The 19,047-nt window shown below is 52.6% G+C and overlaps 1 protein-coding gene across 1 annotated transcript; it reads left to right on the top strand.

Annotated features, from left to right (window-relative positions):
* Positions 1–11,881: 11,881 nt before the first annotated feature.
* ACET3X_000481 (uncharacterized protein) lies at positions 11,882–18,466 on the top strand (the record flags this gene model as incomplete). The annotated part of the gene is made up of 3 exons (XM_069447781.1): positions 11,882–12,159; positions 12,206–18,368; positions 18,422–18,466. 3 exons carry the CDS (start codon positions 11,882–11,884, stop codon positions 18,464–18,466), a joined length of 6,486 nt encoding a protein of 2,161 aa, XP_069310723.1.
* Positions 18,467–19,047: the final 581 nt, after the last annotated feature.

Below are 19,047 nucleotides of genomic sequence, written 5' to 3'. Positions count from 1 at the left end.
TGGCTTTAGATGTTGTTCCACACAACAGTAGTTGAGCGAGATTTGGCAAGAGAGGTGCGGGGATGGTGTGCTGTACCAAGCTTCAACAAGAGGACAATGCCATAGACTGCAAGGCAGGGATGTCGAGGCAAAAGCGTAGTCTGCAAGGTTCAGTCCAGTGGAATTGGAATCGTGGAGTAATAGGTCCGAAGTCCGGTGGTCCTGGAAGGTCTCTAAGACGGGGCGGACATGGAGACCAGTCTGGAGCTAGGTGGAAATAGCAGACGTCAAGTAGATGGCAAGACGATTCCGTTGGGACGTCAGACGGAAGCCGTGATTAAGACGGCTGTGGAGCTGACTGCAGAGGAAAGCGACTAGCAGTGGTCTGAGAGAGACAAGGTCAAGATCAGGCCCGGTTGTACGGTTGTCTTGGAGCGGGCTGAGCAGGCTCGAGCGGGCGGAAAGAGATGTATGAAGATGGAAGATGATCACGGGAGGGGAGTTGACGTGGGGAAGGGTATTTCTCGACGTCCGAGTACGTGTAGAGGTAGGCAATGCAAGAGCGGGTTTGACTAGCGGGTGTTCCCAACAGGGAGTGTTGATTATGCATCTGGGCGACGATGAATTCATCAATTGGGGAGGGATCCAGCTGCACGAGAGGATGAGCTAGTGCCTCGCAGTTACATGCAGCGCGCCAGGCTCTTGGGTGGGTCGAGCCTGACCGGGTTAGCCCAAGATTTGTTTGAGCGACCAGGGGCATCTGCACGGCGTTGATAACAAGACTCAGCAACAGCAGGGATGCATCTTGGAGATCTGCACCGCGGACTAGATTGGTGGAGGGGGAGGCCCAGCGAGGTGGAGGTTCGTGCTGAGAGTGACGGGGGACGAGCGCCGAGCCCGCGTCAGCCACAAGTCCGCAAACCGAGCGCTTGCCGCATGGCTCCCTGGAAAAAGACAGCGACACACCCGTACAGCTGTAATGTATTCTGTAATACGACAATATTACTGCCACGATCTGCACCCGCACACACGTCGGATCAGCACCAGCAGGGCTCTTGGATCTGCTGTAAGATACACCAACGTCTCTATATAGACGCTTTCCGAGCAGCCCACTAACGTATCTGGCAGCGGTGAGCTCGCCTCAGCCCTCGCCGCGAGCGATGCGATACGCAGCCTCTCGCGTCTTCGTACTCGCGCGGGTACTGATGGGCAGCGCACACGAGATAACACACAGGCATGTCAGCATCACGCGGCTGAGTCGTGGTTGACAGGTGCCGCCGAAGATGATGAGCACCTCTCTTTCTCGTATCAGGGCCTCGATACAGTTTACCGTCTTGTCGCGTGGCCACTAAATAAAGTCAACGACTGAAATCTTCTGTCCGGCGTCCGAGGCCATTGTCGTTCAAATCGTATTGATTTCTGGCCAAGGTTCGCGCTTCCCAAGGCCACTGCAACAGTGCCTCTACGCCAACCGAGTACCCCACTTCGATGCCACGCTTACACGGTTCACCCAGACGCTCTTACTCTGTCCCCGTACTTCGGTGGGTCGTCAACTGTTTCGAACGGTGAGCCGAGTGCGTCACTGGCGCTGGCGTGGCTATCATTATCGCGGGCGCCATGGCAAGCTCGAGTAGCGTGTGCGTGCTGCTCTGCTGGTCCTACTGCCGCACGTGATGCCGGAACACAAAAAGTGGTTCTATTACAGCTTCATCCTTAGTCAACGCAGGGCGCTTTCCAGACGGCAAGGCGGTGCGTTTGACACGTCTGGATGCATTGTTCCGCCTCTAGTCACAAGCTGCTTGCTCACCGTCAAAGTCTGTTGTATTCAACAGTGAATTGCTTTGTTTGGCGATCAGTTGCGGTCTACTTCGACAGCTTTCAATTCTGCTTTTTCCTCTGGTCGCGACTGTAACCAAAGTTCGATGGGCGGTCACGGTACCGCACGAATCAGCTGCTGACCCGGGCTCAACTGGGACACTCGCGGCATGCCGCTGAGGCTAATGTCGCGAATGCACCACCCAGTCAGTGTGTAATCATCACGCCTTTTACCTGATATTTTCCATGATGCAAATGATATTGCGAGTACTCCGCAACGCCGAAGCACGCCATGTATGTAGACGTGCGCTGGTCTCACGAGAGAGGCTACCTGAACATCGCAAGCAAAAGGCAAAGATCTGCACGTCAGTCCGACACCTCCAATTGAGAGAGGCAGCAGGAATCGCTTCTCCCAGCAACGTGCCAAATGCGGGAACCCCACGCCAGCCCTAAGGCTGATCTCGACAGATACAGGGTGCTTGAGCCAAAAGATCGGCCGAACAAGGTTTGGGCCTACAATTCGCTTCCGCTTCTATTCCGGGCTCTGCGCCACACAGCATGGACGCGTTCGCGAAGACACGAGAAACATCAGCTACGGGAACACTTTGCTGTGCTACGAGGCAAGACGCACGAATAATACTGAGAACAACTGCCAAGAACGTCATTCTCATCATCATCACCCACCGGATAACTGAAACAGTTTCGACTTTTATATAGACTTCGAAGTCGCGTCACGAGCCGCCTAATACCACCGATGTTTGGAGCACGGCCGTTGGCCATTCGGAACTACTGTTTCGCGTCTGCCGTTGCCTCAGAATCGCGCACGCGAGCGAACAGCCTACGTACTCAATTCACAGCCCGCAAATCTCTTCTTTACCCCTTATCTCAGGCTCCTACAATACCAGAAGCCTGATTGTCGCGGCCCGTGATGCTAAAATTGTAATCAATCTTCAATCAAGAACACGAGGCTTCTTTTGGCGCGGAATGGTGTGTGGAAGCAGAAGCGAGCCTGTCTCCCAGCACGCGACATGCCGCTACTGGGCTCTCTGCTCAAGGCTGTATCGTGCCTCATTACACGTCGCCTCATACACATGAGATGGCTCGTTCGAAGAAGTTTTCCTGTCATTCGACTCCATGGGTTCGCTTTCCATTGCATCACCACGAAGTAACGCAGGGTAGATGGTCGAGTTCGTTCAGGTGGCTCGATGATTTGGAATGCCTCTTCGTATCACGACGGTACGTAGAAGGGTTGGCCAACAGCAGTGCCGAGTGTTGCCAACGCTCCGGCAGCAAGCTTATTTTCCGGTCACTAGGCTTTGACGCAATTGCAGAATCCCAAAGTTTCGTAAGAATGCTAACTTGAGCCCAAGTCAGTACCAAACATGCATGTTGCAAGCCAGATTGTCTCGCGCAGAAGTGGGATGATCTACACCCCAGAGATCCATGGGTAGCATCCGGTAGTGTGCGATAAGGACCGTAAGGCTACGGATTGGGCCCCCGCTGGAACGCCTATCTTAAATGTACCGCTTCGAGGCACAGCAGCCAGTGACAGACTTCGCAATTGAGCTTCGTACTGTGTGTGCGACATAGATATCTGAACGGGTAACTCATGATCGTCATGAAATCTCCGTGAACTCCTATTGGACGGAGAAACAAGGCGGGAGCGGAGACCTGGTGAGCTGTCTGCCGAGAAATCCCGCTGTGGAGAAGTTGCACGCCTGTCAAACACGAAGACACACTGCTACAACGTGGATAGGCAACACGTCCAAAATGCCGGTTCCCCGTCCGGCACATGTCGCTGACTGGCTGCCAGTCTGAGCCCAGCACACTGTCTCACCGTTTGGGACTTTCCACGATAAGAGCAACACGGCCATCACGGTAGTTTCACACGAGGAAGATGACAGCATTTCCAGCAAACCATTCGCAGTGGTCATCGATGACGATCATGCAGGGCTTATGTATAAAAATATTGGTGGCTCAATAGTTGTAGCCAATCAGCATTGGCGTCGTCCACGTTTGCGCTAGCAGGCTGCAAACTCCCCTCATTCCATGATTCTGGGGATCTACATCACCAGCTATTTCAAACGGTAAGCCGTCATGAAGGGTCGCCAATTACTACCATGAAATGCACCGAAGCTTCTCTCAAGGCATGTGAAGTGGCTCAGAGGTTTAGCCTGCGGGCGGAAGGCTCCTTTGGTCAGGCTTGTTCCTCTCGACACCCAACAGGCCCCCAGAGATCACACCACTTACTGCGCATCAGTCAGCTTCGTGAAACGATACTTTAGTTGTATGCGATGCGACACCGAAACCGATTTTGGTAAGCCCGCTCTCGCATCGAATTCGCTCTTCCGACCATGTCCTGTCTGGCAAGGAGTTCCTAGATGACTGCCTAGGTACTTGCCGCTCGAGGAGCTCCGTGTGGCACCGGAGTACCGCATCGTTGTTCGGCATTATTTCCATCCAAACAACCTTGTACACTGTGCGGAAGCCCTATCGAATATACTAGCACGATTTACTTTGCCCGCGTAGGTAAGAGTCTCGCGGTTGTGTTACCTCTGCGAGTTCGCGCTACCATTCCCATGCACATCTAGGTGTAATGTGTTCCTTCGTTATCGGCCCCTAAGCATCATTTCATCTCACTAGTCTCCACATTTTGTCCGATCGCACTGCAAGGCGGACCATGATGGTCATCATCATCCTCTGGGTGAGCTTTCGGCTCAGCATTGCAGCTTCAGGCTGTGGACATGGCTCAGCTTCTCACTTTGCATAACCAAATATCAACAGGGCAGCTCCCGTTGCTAGGTGCTAGCTAGTGCCATCGCCAGCGGATGCTTAAGTCACTTGTGGCGTTCGAGGCATATTCTAGACTTGTTCCAGTGCATTGGTGTATGAGCGATGATGATAGGATTGAGGTTTTCCTCTGCATGTTAGAACCACGACATGGAGACTCGGTGATTCTCATTCAGCGCACGCGCATCGTTCACAGCCCCACTTCCGGGTTTCTCGAGGCTATCTCATTCGAGTGTAGGATCCGAAACATGGTTCTAATGGTAATCAGATCAAGTTTGTAGGCGCGTGTACCTATGGTAACGAGATGCAATATTCTTCACACCCTTTCCGTTGGCTCAACCGACTGCATTGCGTGTACTCACATTCGACAGATCATACGACAACCACACACATTCAGGACAGTCTTGCTCATACCCAGAGTGGTCGACGATAGGACAGACACATGGTACCATAGTCTTCACAAGAGAAAGGCTGGAGAGTAGCCTCCATCGTTACCCCACGGACTTATGCTAGATCGACTACATACGTTATCTTGGACGTCGCTTCTTCTGTAGTCCACATTTCTTGCGGCAATATGCAGACACCATCTTGGGTGCTGGCTAGCAGGCTATTGAGGTGCGTTAAACCGTTTATACAACTGTGGTCGTCCCGTTTGCTATATCCATGGATGTTTTTATCGGCAGGGTCTGCACGTCTGCACCCACGCGGCGGAAGCGAAAGTCTCGTATCACGCTTTTATCCTCATAAGCGGCGTCTAGAAGGCGGACCGAGAAGGCCTCGCCGGGTCGGTATTTATTCCTGGTGGCCGCGCAATCTAAGCTGTAAATTCATTCCATGATTTGCTGTCCAGCTTACCTACTTTGCCATCCGCGGCTCCAGCATGTAAATTGCCTCACTTCCAAGGTTGCAGTCCCCTTCGCGATGCATGCATCCCGGATGATGCGCGCAAGAGAACTAGGCTCACGGGTAGTCATAGATTTGCAAGTAGCCTGCGAGTCAAGACCGCAATGCCAATACGCCTTTTGCATAATGGTACTAAATCATGGCCGCGAACTGGTTTATCGATTTGTCCATATCCTTGTTCCATTGGTCAAATGCGGAGTCAAGTCGTCACTACAGTAATGTGGTGAGCAGAAGATTGACTCGCAAAAAAGCCGAGATTAGTACGAGAAAGACAGGGATAGCATTCTCGGTTGCCCGCAAGATGGAGGGCTTGAGATGATTTTGCCGATAGGGAACAAAACCCTCTCCATGTGGCACCTACATGCAGCGGATGACAGCTCCGGACAGTCACGCCCGGCGTATCGGAGTGGTATTTTCATCACTCAAATACCTAGTTTCTCGGAAATAGCAAGAGGCCTGGATCGGTATGTCGACTCAGTGAAGCCAGAACAGACCCTGCATCCTATCTACTGGATATGTATGTATCTAGAGGCATCGGTGTTTCCGCAGTCAGACGAAAAAGACAGTCCGCTGACAAATGGCCCTGCTTGCGCTCGCACGACTGTGATTCCGAAGTTGTTCCACAAGCTAGATTATGCACCACGAAATTAGATGCGTCGTCTTTACGTGGCGCAATGTCCACGCGCGTGGCCTTCGTGGTACACAGAGTAGCACTAAGTGTTCGCGGATGTCAGATACTCGAGATACATGAGGCCCATTCGAATTTTGAAGGCGTCATGGTACAGTGGATGGGTGCGATAGGTAACGTAGTACCAGATTGCGTGGTACAAGCTTCCCAAGGCGTCGTAAACGAAATATCTGAGGTATGACAACGTCCAAGAACACATGTAGACGGTATTGACTAAGTCAGGAATGTAGTGTGCCACAGATAAGGCGGTAACTTGATGTCCTTCAAGTATAATAGTTCTCGTGGTGAGATGGTTCATGTCCACGGGTATTGCGATGATCTATGGCCGGACGAGAATGATGTTTTCGTTGAGTGTTCGTGACAACCTTGCTTTATTGGACGTTCAAGTGCAACCAGGTACCTAGGTAGCGACCAGGTACTCTTGGAGGCTGTGACTGAAGCCAACTCGAATCCCACGAGAAGCCTTATCAAATTAGGACGCGTTTCTGCCGTTTTTCACACTTTACACGCCAAAAGGGTGTTCTTAATTACACTAAAGTTCCAAGGACCCATACAAGTGCAAAATCAATGCCGTGATCCAAAGCAGAGATTTGGACTGTTATTTTCTGATCGCATCAGAGAGACAGAGCAACTACTCCGAAGATAAGAATGTTGGTGTGCTAGATGTTGCTGGAATTCAAAGATTAATTTGCCAAACAATTGCTGTTTGAACTATTTGAAAGCGTTGGAGATATTGGACATTCGTGACTTGAGTCTGATATATGCTTATACAACTACAGTGATACCCAGGCTGATGCAGAATCCGAATGCATCTTTTCATGTACCATCAGATGTGGCTCACGACTCCATATTGTACCATTTGATGGCTTATGTTGCCCTGGTGTCACCGGGTGTCACTTTAGCACATACTGACAGCCTCATATCGGGAGACATGGCCTGACAAACCAAACTAGGTCGTAACTCGACCTCAGTAACACTGATCCTTATGTCCTACGTACCATCCATATTGTGGAATTGCTATGGATGGCAGTGGTTAGTTGAAGTCAAGAGTACCTGGATATCGATGTACATTTATTCCTCTCGTTTTGAAGATTGCCTATTTCGACTGCAGTCTGTAGTGGATCGTGATTCAAACGTCATAATGGACACATGCTTTTACCATGTCATTGTCAATCCCTTCGGAACAAATTTGCTTTCAATATATTATGATCTTCGCAAGAGCCTAACGCAATCTTAACTATCGGAACAAATCCAAGATTCTTTCCCACGTGCAGCTCGTGCTAACCTAGACCGAACTATCTAAGTAGTTGACAAGCACATGAAAAGGTATCTGCAGATCCCGCACTGCGACGCGATGACGTCAGGAAATTAATCATTTACATGTCCGGTTCCTGGCAAATTGGAGAGCACCATCGTAGCAGAGTTCTAGCGCCACTATCGCAACCTTCGACTCTGATAGTGCTTGTATTGCTATCTCCAATCGATGATACTAGTTCCACAATGTCTATTGAAAACTCACAATAATTTCTCTGACGTAGAAGCCAACCAGAAGTACCTAGCTAGGCAGCCCCCGACGTTCTGAGAACCTAGCTAGAAACAAATACACAGTCTAGAAACTTTTGAGTCTCATACATTCCTCATACTCATGAGGCGAAAGTATCCACATGTGCAACTTCGATTTCACCATTAGGGCGATGATCCGGCACGAATGCGCGCTAGGCCTCATCGTCTTTTGCCGCCGCGCTATCGTTTCAAGATCCAACCAACATGAAGCGGATCTATGGGCGATCGCTTTAGGCACTGGCACTTCTACATTTGGAGTAAAGGGGCTGCTAGGCGTGCTGCAGCTAATTCCCAAGATCTTCATGTGGGGTGTTCGCTGATCGCGGAAGATAGTTCCGAAGCCTGAGACGTATCGCTACGGAAGATCTGATCTCGAAGACTTGGTTCTAAGACTTTTCAACGTTCCTGCTGCGCTTCAGGGCTAGGTGTATGCAATGCATTGTTGTAGGCGAGTTTCTAGCTCCATGCAGGTAAAACTTGAAGGTGCATGTGTAAATAACGCACACACGAGACATGCAAAATGCCCGCATCATCGATCTTGCCATTGCCTTCGGCCCGCACTTGTCATCTGTACGGCCCGTTAGAAGTAGAACTAGAGAATTTATTGTCTCGGTTGAGGAACCACCGTGATGAGATGACGGGGGAGAGCCAAATATTCGAAAAGATGCAAAGGCATAGGGCGAATCGGCGGAGGCTAACAGGCGTTCTCTAGTCGAGGTCTCGCAAGCTTCCAGACTAAGTAGAGTAGGCAACAAGCACTACACACAAGTGACCTCATATCCAATTCAGCTGGGTGAATAGGCGAAGTGTCAGAACGCATCGAGCTTGGCGGATTTACCTCCCGACGGATGATGACTCTGGATTTGGTGCTATTAGTTGTCCAAGCCATGATCGTTTATTTTGCGAGCTCAGATATTTCCCCTTCTCGAATATTGACACTGATCCGCGCGCTTTATCTCCCGTGTGCATCAACAATGGTTCGGGATTTGTTGAGCTTGACGTGATGCCAGACGGAGCCCTGCACATTTGCCGTTACGCTAACACAACGCTCCGGACAGTTCCACCCACATGTGATCATAGATATCCGAACTAGTCGCAACGAACGAAAATACCATCGCATGGGTTCACTGCAGTGAGCGAAAAGGATGTAGACATCTCCAGTGGTCGGCCGGATCCACATCTCGTAGCGATACCCGTCGAGCAAGCGCCAAGCCGAAGAGTGCAGGCTGCTGATGCGAGACTTAGGCCAGATGGTGAGATCACTATGCACAATGGACAAAGCATCCTCCGGCTGTTGTATGCATGACGCATGTCGAAGTTGACGCCGTAGGACATTTCTCAGTCGAAATTAGGTTTACTGTGGGGAATGGCCTGTAAGATCGAAATGAATCCTTCTCTCAACAATGTACCGCTACATACATGCGGACAGGAATTTGGTCGACGTGGGGCCGAAGCTATAGCTGCAGCAAGCGTCGTGCATCTTTCGAGGGTACTAATGCCTAGGGCTGGCTGGCTGGTAGTTTGAAGACTCACGGACGTCGACACATGCTCGCGTGCAAGGTGTTGAGAGATGTGCTGGCCAAGTGAAAGCTGACCTAATCACCACTGGCGGTTACTCAATCACTGGAGGTGGAATGGGATCGATCCGACACGCGCGTTGGTGGGATGGATATCTCAGTTCTACGCATGATGTCAAGCCATGGTAGGCGTAGCTGCACAATTTGGCCCAAACCCCTATCTCAGGTTTCTTGGTCTTGAATACGCAGGTATCTTCCGTTCCTGGCTGCCGCTATCAGTCTAAAAGTAACGCCAATGAACAAATGTGATGGAAATGAGGGAGGTAGGCGCTCAAATGGGAAAAAGCCTTTTTGTGCAAAAGGAAGACTGACCAAAGCGCTTGCCGCCACCCGATGTACTAGTCTGCGACGTGGTGTCAAACAAAGTGGTTGTGCCTTTTTTGGCAGACTTCAAAATAGAGAATGAAACGTGAGTCGCGATGAACCATTTCAGGGCTTCTACGACGCGCGCAGGGCGTTTAGACTTTTCGCCTCGCTGACTACGCGACTCGCGACGCGGCCACCCCACTCGCTGTCGATTGTTTCGTAGAGTAGCAAAACGCAGCCCACAGAGGGAGTTTCTATTCTCAGCCTCAAACATGAAGTCTCTCATGGCGGTATGGATTTGGCTGCTGTTAGTGACAAGGCGTGGCAGACAGTTGGCCAGGTGTGGCTGGGTAACTAACGACACGTGTGCTGGGCGGTGATCAGAGGCAGAAACGCGACGTCGATCGTTGACAGATTTGCTTATTCGGTTCTCCGCTCTCCGTAATGAACGTCACCTCGTAATCACCAACACGCTCTTCGTTAGCACGCTCGATTAACGCTCCCGCCTGATTCCATTCGCGCCACGAATCTCATCCACAATGTCTACATGGCCGTTGTTCGATGCTCTAAGGACGGTCAGGCCTTCCGCGATGCTCCCGCGACATCCGTCCGAGCTTGCAGTCCGTTCATTTCGACCGCGACTCAATGCCAGGAGTTGCGCGGAAACAAGCGGGGACCGCCCGGATCTACCGTAGCAGGTAGCATGTGCTCAAAGATACCCTAGTAACCTCTTGACTGTATACTGTTATACGCTCGGAGTACCGCCTGTGGCGTCGGTAATGGGGACGCCGGGTTATGGGCAAGCTGACTGTAGTACAGGCAGGGAGATGATCCTTCAGCCCTCAGCAACCGAATACCGTATTCGGCCGTGACTCGAAGATACCACGAGCAGTTCGTCAACGGCGCTCTTGTCGTGGCTTGCGGCTTGCGGCTTGGACGCTTGGGCCCTACCATGGTCAAACATCGATCTCTCGTCCAAAGAATGGTTTTTCTCTGTGTCTATTCGAAGAGTAACCTAAAACGGTCGCCCCGATGAGTTGGTGCACCGACGATCACTGAGAGATTATGCGACTCCCAGATTCCGAGACCTAGGCTATGCCTCGTGCTAGCCCTAACCAACAAGCACCTTTACCCAGTCACCAGTCCGAGCGGGGACTCCAGAAGCTTGACTGACGCCTGCAACGCTGTGGCACCACTTTACTTGGTACACGGCCGAGGAATTGCTGACTGAAGCTCGGCAGCTTCTGTAGTCCACAGCCGTATTCTCTTGACTCCTGGCTTATCAATCCCATGTCTGGATCCAGAGCACCGCTTAGGATACTTCGGTACGACATGTCGTTGACCCGAAGAGCACACTAGCCACGAGGTCACGGCTCGCATGTGCCACGAGAAACCTAGTCGATTTCCAGACCCAACGGTTGCGTGGTGCCTATAGTAACAAGCGTGGCATTGACAGGGTACACTGCGAACAGCTTCGACACAACGATTCGACCATCATCAATTCATCCTGACTGCATAGATCTAAGCCTGAACTCGCTTGGGAGATGCTGTAATTGATAGCAAAACACACGGACGCCATGTCTATCGACCACGGCTTATGAGAGGGGATCCGACACACTAAACCCGAATTTGAGACAGCGCCCTTACCATCCAGGTCCCCACGTCTCATGTTTGCTATCATTCGTAACGCATTGGCTCGATACCTCAGCCGCTTGTCTCCACGCCTAGCATGCGCCATCTATCAATAGGCATAGGAGCATTCGGCGACATAGCCGGCACCTGCACGCCATTAACCCTCGGAATCATGGCTGGACTATCCAGGACAGGAAGTGGTCCGGGATCCACTCTCGCTCTCACGTCAATATGTTTCTGCAGTGCTTCGTTCCGCAATACATGGGTTGTCACAGATCCGGCATCCACTGTGCTTGTCATCGCGCGATCCACGCCCTGACCACCATCTTGATATCTTACGCCTATCTTTGCCTCCTAGTCACATACATATAGGAGCAGCTCGAAACCCAATAGTCCTCCCATCTCATCCATCCTACTCCAGTTTCTTGGGCCACTACTCAGCCGCCAAGTACCATATCCCCATACTGGATACCTTTCTTTCCCAATCGACCACCCTTGCCTTGCTTCAGTCTCGAAGCCCCTCCATCTGACCACCACATCCATCCTCAGTGAGGATCCTTTGCCCTAGACGGCAACAACTTTTTACATCTTTCCACCTTTTTATTAATTCTTTTATACCCTTGCCATCATGAACGTCCTCATTTTTGGAGATCAGACTGCCGACCAGTACCCGCTCCTGCGGAAGGCTTGCACCTGGAAGAACAACTCGACTCTGACCAGCTTCCTCGACCGTGTCAGCCAAGTTGTTCGTGAAGAAGTGCAGAAGCTGCCACGAACACAGAGAGACCAGATTCCCAACTTCCTGACAACATGGGACCTGGTTGAAGCCTACTATGCTAAGGGACTGAAAATCCCGCAGCTTGAGAGCTGTATGGTCACCATCGCGCAATTGGCGCATTACATCGGGTAAGTCTAACTCCGCACATCTTCGACGACCCGACTAACTCAGCAGATACTATGCCGAGAACCCATCAGACTTGCAAAACCCGGCAAACACTCGTGTTGTTGGTCTTTGCACTGGTCTCCTTGCTGGCTCAGTCGTCGCATCTGCAAGATCACTGAGCGAGCTTCTTCCTCTCGCGACTGAGGCTGTCCGCATTGCTTTCCGCACTGGTACCGTTGTCGGAGCCGCAAAGGACGCAGTGGAGCAAGCTTCGGCTCCCAAAGAGACCTGGTCCACCATTGTGACCAACATGAGCGAGAAGGCCGCCAAGGACGCTATCGCTGCGTTCCATCAAGAGCAGCGAACACCAACCTTGGCGCAAGCCTACATTAGTGCCGTTAGCACCATGGCCCTAACCATCAGCGGTCCTCCAGCCACCACCAAGCGTCTACTCGAGGGTGACGCCTTCAAGGGCTGCGCCCGTGTAGCAATACCCGTTTACGCCCCTTACCATGCTGCGCACTTCTACGGTCAGGCTGACATCGACCAAATCCTCGACAAGGACGCTATCAGGCACTTGCAGCAGTTCCGCCCGCTATCGCTCGTCCACTCTGCTTCCAGTGGAAAATGCCACACTGCCACCAGTACATTGGACCTCGTCCGCGCAGCTCTTACCGAGATGCTTGTCGAGCCAGTTCGCTGGGACAACCTGCTCACAGAAGTCGTCTCTCAGATCACCGCTACATCCAGCCAAGACTGCTCGGTATCTGCAATCGGCGTCACCACTATTACCAACAGCCTCGTTTCAGCGCTGAGGAACGGTGGTCAGTCATCGGTCACTGCTCGCGACCACACTACCTGGGTGACTGCCGAGCATGACAGCCGCGGTCGTACTCAGAATGACAAGATTGCCATCGTTGGTATGTCTGGTCGATTCCCTGGTGCCGCTACCCCCGATGCGCTCTGGGACCTGCTCGAGAAGGGCCTAGATGTTCATCGTGAGGTGCCTTCTGACCGTTTCGACGCGAAGGCTCATTGCGACCCTACTGGCAAGGGCAAGAACAAGAGTCACACACCATTCGGCTGCTTCATTGATGAGCCTGGTCTATTCGATCCCCGCTTCTTCAACATGTCTCCGCGTGAGGCTGCCCAGACTGATCCCATGGGTCGTCTTGCTCTTACTACTGCGTACGAAGCCTTGGAGATGTCCGGATATGTACCCAACCGTACCCCTTCCACCAAGCTTGAGCGCATCGGTACCTTTTACGGACAAACGTCTGACGACTGGCGTGAGATCAACGCCGCCGAGAACATCGACACCTACTTCATCACTGGTGGTGTGCGAGCCTTTGCACCTGGCCGCATTAACTACTACTTTAAGTTCTCTGGCCCATCTTACAGCATCGACACTGCTTGTTCGTCATCTCTGGCTGCTATTCAGCTAGCCTGCACTTCCTTGTGGGCTGGTGACTGCGACACTGCTTGCGCTGGTGGCTTGAACGTCCTTACCAACCCCGACATTTTCTCGGGTCTCAGCAAGGGTCAATTCTTGTCCAAGACTGGTAGCTGCAAAACTTACGATAACGATGCTGACGGTTACTGCCGTGGTGATGGCTGTGGCTCAGTTGTTCTCAAGCGCTATGAAGACGCCATTGCGGACAAGGACAACATCCTTGGGTGCATTCTTGGTGCCGCGACCAACCACAGCGCCGAGGCCGTCTCTATCACCCACCCGCACGCGGGAGCTCAGGAGTACCTGTACAACAAGGTCCTCTCCAACGCCGGTGTCGATGCGCATGACATCAGCTATGTCGAGATGCACGGAACCGGTACCCAAGCTGGTGATGGTATCGAGATGACCTCTGTCACCAATGCTTTCGCACCTCGTCACCGCCAGCGTCGTCCTGAACAGACTCTTCACCTGGGTGCCATCAAAGCCAACATCGGTCACGGAGAAGCTGCCTCTGGTATCAACTCCTTGGTCAAGGTGCTGATGATGATGAAGAAGAACGCAATCCCCGCCAACGTCGGTATCAAGGGTGTCATGAACAAGACCTTCCCCAAGGATCTCGGCCAGCGCAATGTGCACATCTCAACCACGCAGGTCCCATGGCCCCGCAATGGTGCTGAGAAGCGCAAGATCTTCTTGAACAACTTCTCTGCTGCCGGTGGTAATACCGCTGTCATCCTTGAGGATGGACCTCTACCTGAGGCGCCCAAGGGTGTTGACCCGCGCACTATGCACATGGTGACGGTCAGCGCTCGGTCTATCTCCTCGCTCAAGAAGAACATCAACAACTTGATGCAGTTCATCGATGAGAACCCATCAGTGACACTCCCTAGCTTGGCCTACACAACTACTGCTCGCCGCATTCAGCACAACTACCGCGTGGCGTTCTGTGTGTCCGACATCTCCAAGGTGAAGGATGGTCTCCAGGCTCAGATCAAGGACACCTACAGCCCCCTTCCCATGGTTTCCACCAAGACTGCCTTTACCTTCACTGGTCAAGGCTCGCAGTACACTGGACTTGGTCAGAAGCTGTACGAAGACCTTGAGACCTTCCGAATTGACATCGACCAGCTTGATAAGCTTGCACGCCTGCACGATCTCCCTTCAATCCTGCCTATCCTCACAGGTGCAGATGTCGCAACTCTTTCTCCGGTTGTTGTTCAGCTCGGCATGGCCTGCATCCAGGTTGCTCTTGCTCGCATGTGGGCATCATGGGGCGTGAAGCCTGTTGCTGTCATTGGTCACAGCCTAGGCGAGTATGCCGCCCTCCACGTAGCTGGTGTCATCTCTGCGAGCGACATGGTCCTGTTGGTCGGCCGTCGTGCTCAGATCCTAGAGCAAGAATGCACCGCCAACACGCATGGCATGCTGGCTGTCAAGGGTAGTGTTGATGCCATCACTGCCGCTCTTGGTGACAAGATGACCGAGATCGCCTGCATGAATGGACCGGAAGAGACCGTTCTTTGCGGCACTGTCGAAGTTGTTGAGTCCACCAATGCAGCTCTTGCCTCCAAGGGCTTCAAAGCTACCAAGTTGAACGTGCCGTTCGCTTTCCACTCTGCCCAGGTTGAGCCTATTCTCGAGAAGTTCAAGGCTGAGGCTTCCTCGGTGACCTTCAACGCACCTGTTGTTCCAGTCATGTCGCCTCTGACTGGCGAGATCATCCGCGAGGCTGGCATCATCGGCCCCGACTACCTCGCTCGCCACGCGCGCGAGACGGTCAACTTCTGGACTGCTCTTACTACTGGTCAAGAGAACAAGCTCTTCGATGCTAAGACTGCTTGGCTTGAGGTTGGCGCTCACCCCGTCTGCAGTGGTATGGTCAAGTCTTCTCTTGGCGGTTCTCCTGTCGCTGCGGGATCCCTCCGCCGTAACGAGGACCCATGGAAGACTCTTTCCAACAGCATCACCACCCTCTACCTTGCTGGTGTTTACTTTGACTTCAATGAGTACCACAGGGTGTTCAACGATGCGCATGAGATGTACACTCTTCCCACGTACGCTTTCGACTCCAAGAAGTACTGGCTCGACTACCACAACAACTGGACCCTCACCAAGGGCGAGGTTCTTGAGGCTCCCACGGCCGTCAAGGCTATCGAGGCCGCGCCAGCTGTTGAGGCTCCTTCCAAGCTGTCGACCACATCCTGCCACAAGATTGTCCGCGAAGACCTCCAGGCCAACTCTGGTACTGTTGTTGTCCAGTCGGATCTCTCCGACCCCAAGTTGAAGGCGACCATCACTGGCCATCAGGTCAATGGCACTCCTCTCACACCTTCGTCGCTTTATGCTGACCAAGCCATGACTGTTGCGGACTACCTGTACCAGCAACTTCGTCCTGGCATGACTACTCCTGGTCTCAATGTCTGCGCCATGGAGGTGACCAAGACTCTCATTCCTCAGTACCCTCCCCCAGCCAGCGGTCAGCACTTGCAGATCGAGGGTAACGCGGACCTGGAGACTGGTGAAGTCAAGATCACCTTCCGCACTGTCTCTGCAGACGGCTCCAATGTTCTCGCTGAGCATGCTGTTGGAATCGTGAAATACGAGGACGTCAACGCTTGGAAGGAAGAGTGGGGCCGTATCCAGTACATGGTTCAGGCTCAAATCAACAGCCTCGAGCAGAAGCTCCAGACTGGTGCAGCACACAAAGTCCTTCGCGGCATGGCTTACAAGCTCTTCAAAGCTTTGGTGTCTTATGCTGACAACTACCGTGGTATGGAGGAAGTCATCCTTGACGGTAAGGAGACTGAGGCCACCGCTCGAGTTCAGTTCCAGACAACTCCTGCCGATGGAGAGTTCTTGTGCTCACCTTACTGGATCGATTCTCTCGCCCATCTCTCCGGATTCATCGTCAACGCCTCTGACCACCTCGACTCTGAAAACTCAGTTTACATTTCTCACGGATGGGGATCGATCAAGATTGCCGGAAAGCTCTCGCCTGAGAAGAAGTACCGCTCCTATGTCCGCATGCAGCCCGCTCCTGGAAACATCTCTGTTGGCGATGTTTACATTATGGATGGCGCTGAAATCATCGGTATGGTCATGGGCCTCAAGTTCCAGAACATCCCTCGTCGTGCTCTCAACATCATGATGCCTCCCTCTGGCAAGGCTGCTGCTGCCCCCGCAAGCAAGGCGGTCGCTAAGCCAGCTCCCAAGGCGCTGCCGGCTGCCGCACCTGTCAAGACTAAGCCTGCCGCCGTTAAGGCTGCCAAGCCGGTCGCCAAACCTGTCAAGGTCGTGAAGGCTGTGAAGGCTGCTGCTCCTGCTGGCGTCACCTCCAAGGTGATGAAGATCGTCGCTGAAGAGATTGACGTTGACATGTCTGAGCTTGTCGATGAGGCTGCTTTCGAGAACCTTGGTGTTGACTCCCTCTTGTCGCTCACTATCTCCGCCAGATTCCGTGAGGATCTTGATATGGACATTCCTTCTACTCTGTTCACCGATTGCACTACCGTTGGAGAGCTGAAGAAGCACTTCTCGCAATTCGATGGCGCGGTGATCGTTGAGGATGACTCCTCCGAATCTTCCGACGACTCATCTCCCTTCGAGGAGGCCGCGGATGAGAACGACGATACCCCTGCTAGCTCTACTGGCAGCGACGATGAGGATGAAGAGATCAAGCCCTCCGTCGTTCCCACCGAGGGCGGCGCTAGTCTCGCTCGCAAGCTCGTCGCTGAAGAGATGGGTGTTGATGTTTCCGAGATCACCGACGACCTCGACCTCACTGATATTGGCATGGACTCCTTGATGAGTCTCACCATCCTCGGTTCCATGCGCGAGGCTACTGGTCGCGATCTCCCGGCTGATTTCCTTACCGTCAATGTCACCATCAAGGACATCGAGACTGCTCTCGATATGCGACCCAAGCCTCAGCAACAGGTCAAGGCCACAAAGCCTGCTGCTAAGGTTTCTGTTCAGCCTCCCCAACTCGCTGAGGTTAACAAGAAGCTCGCATCTCTCCCCGACGTGTCTCACCTTCCTCCCGCCACCTCTGTTCTCCTCCAGGGTAACCCCAAGATCGCCACCAAGAAGTTCTTCCTGGTTCCTGATGGCTCTGGAAGTGCGACCAGTTACATCTCTATCCCCAACATTTCTCCTGACATGGCCGTCTACGGGCTTAATTGCCCGTTTATGAAGTGCCCTGAGAAGTGGAGCTGCGGTGTTGAGGGTGTTTCCCGTCTCTACCTCTCAGAGATCAAGCGCCGTCAGCCCAAAGGCCCCTACCTTGTTGGCGGATGGTCCGCTGGTGGTGTTATGGCCTACGAGGTCGCCCAACAACTTATCAACTCCGGCGAGAAGGTGGAGAACCTCGTCCTTATCGATGCTCCTTGCCCTGTTGCTCTTGACCCTCTGCCTGCTCGTCTCCACATCTTCTTCGACCAGATAGGTCTCCTCGGTACTGGTAAGCCCGGCGGTACTCCGTCTTGGCTCCTTCCTCACTTCGCGTCCGCAATCCAGAACCTCAAGGACTACGACCCGAAGCCCATGGACCCCAAGATCGCCCCTCCTGTGCTTGCCATCTGGTGCACAGACGGTGTCTGCCCCAACCCTGAGGACCCCCGTCCCCCACCAGGTGAGGGAGAGGACCCAGCTCCCATGAAGTGGCTACTCAACAACCGTACCGACTTCTCGGACAACGGTTGGGCACAGCTTCTCCCCAAGGAGAACTTCCAGTACGCCGTCATGGGCGGAAACCACTTCACTATGATGAAGGGTGAGCACGTAAGTCACACCACTACCACTACCATGATACAATGACGCTAACATTCTCTCAGGGTGTCACTCTAGGCAAGCTCATCCAGCAAGGTCTCAAGCTATAAGCTTCGACTCTTCTTCATCCATAGACATTGCACGCATTGCAAATTGCATACATCTCCTTTGTTCAAGTGTTGAATAACGAGATGTTGGCGTTGGGCTCTCGCTTGTTGGTTTTCGGCATACATGTATTTTGGCGCCAGCGAAGGTATCATGATCTGTTGGCGTTGGGATACTACCTGTTTGTGGCTCTATTTGTCCTTTACGCACACACTGTACTTCTTGCTCATGTTCACGCACGTTATGATTTATACTGTACTTAATGCTTGGTTTACCCAAAATGGCAAGGGTTTGTTCACAACAACCAGTTCCCATTGCATCGTGACTTTCCATGTATCCAACCCCGACTGCCTTTCGGCCTCACCTCACTCGGCTGGCAATACGCACACTTCACTTCTATCCTGGCTGCTGACTGACATCGCCTTCTCAGTTCCACTGCTTCCCATCTCTTTCCAGTGCCATGTCCATATTACCAACAACCGAAACCCAAAAAGTGCGCAACCCGTTACCCCGTTTCGTCTCCGGCTCCACAGTCCGACAAGCATGAGTGCCGTTATCTGCGTCTGTTGGGCTCTTCCAAAGAGAT

Source organism: Alternaria dauci, chromosome 1, assembly GCF_042100115.1.
Source record: "Alternaria dauci strain A2016 chromosome 1, whole genome shotgun sequence".
NCBI lineage: Eukaryota > Fungi > Ascomycota > Dothideomycetes > Pleosporales > Pleosporaceae > Alternaria > Alternaria dauci.
The sequence above is the reverse complement of the archived record's forward strand: the minus strand, read 5'-3'. Positions and strand labels throughout refer to the sequence as shown.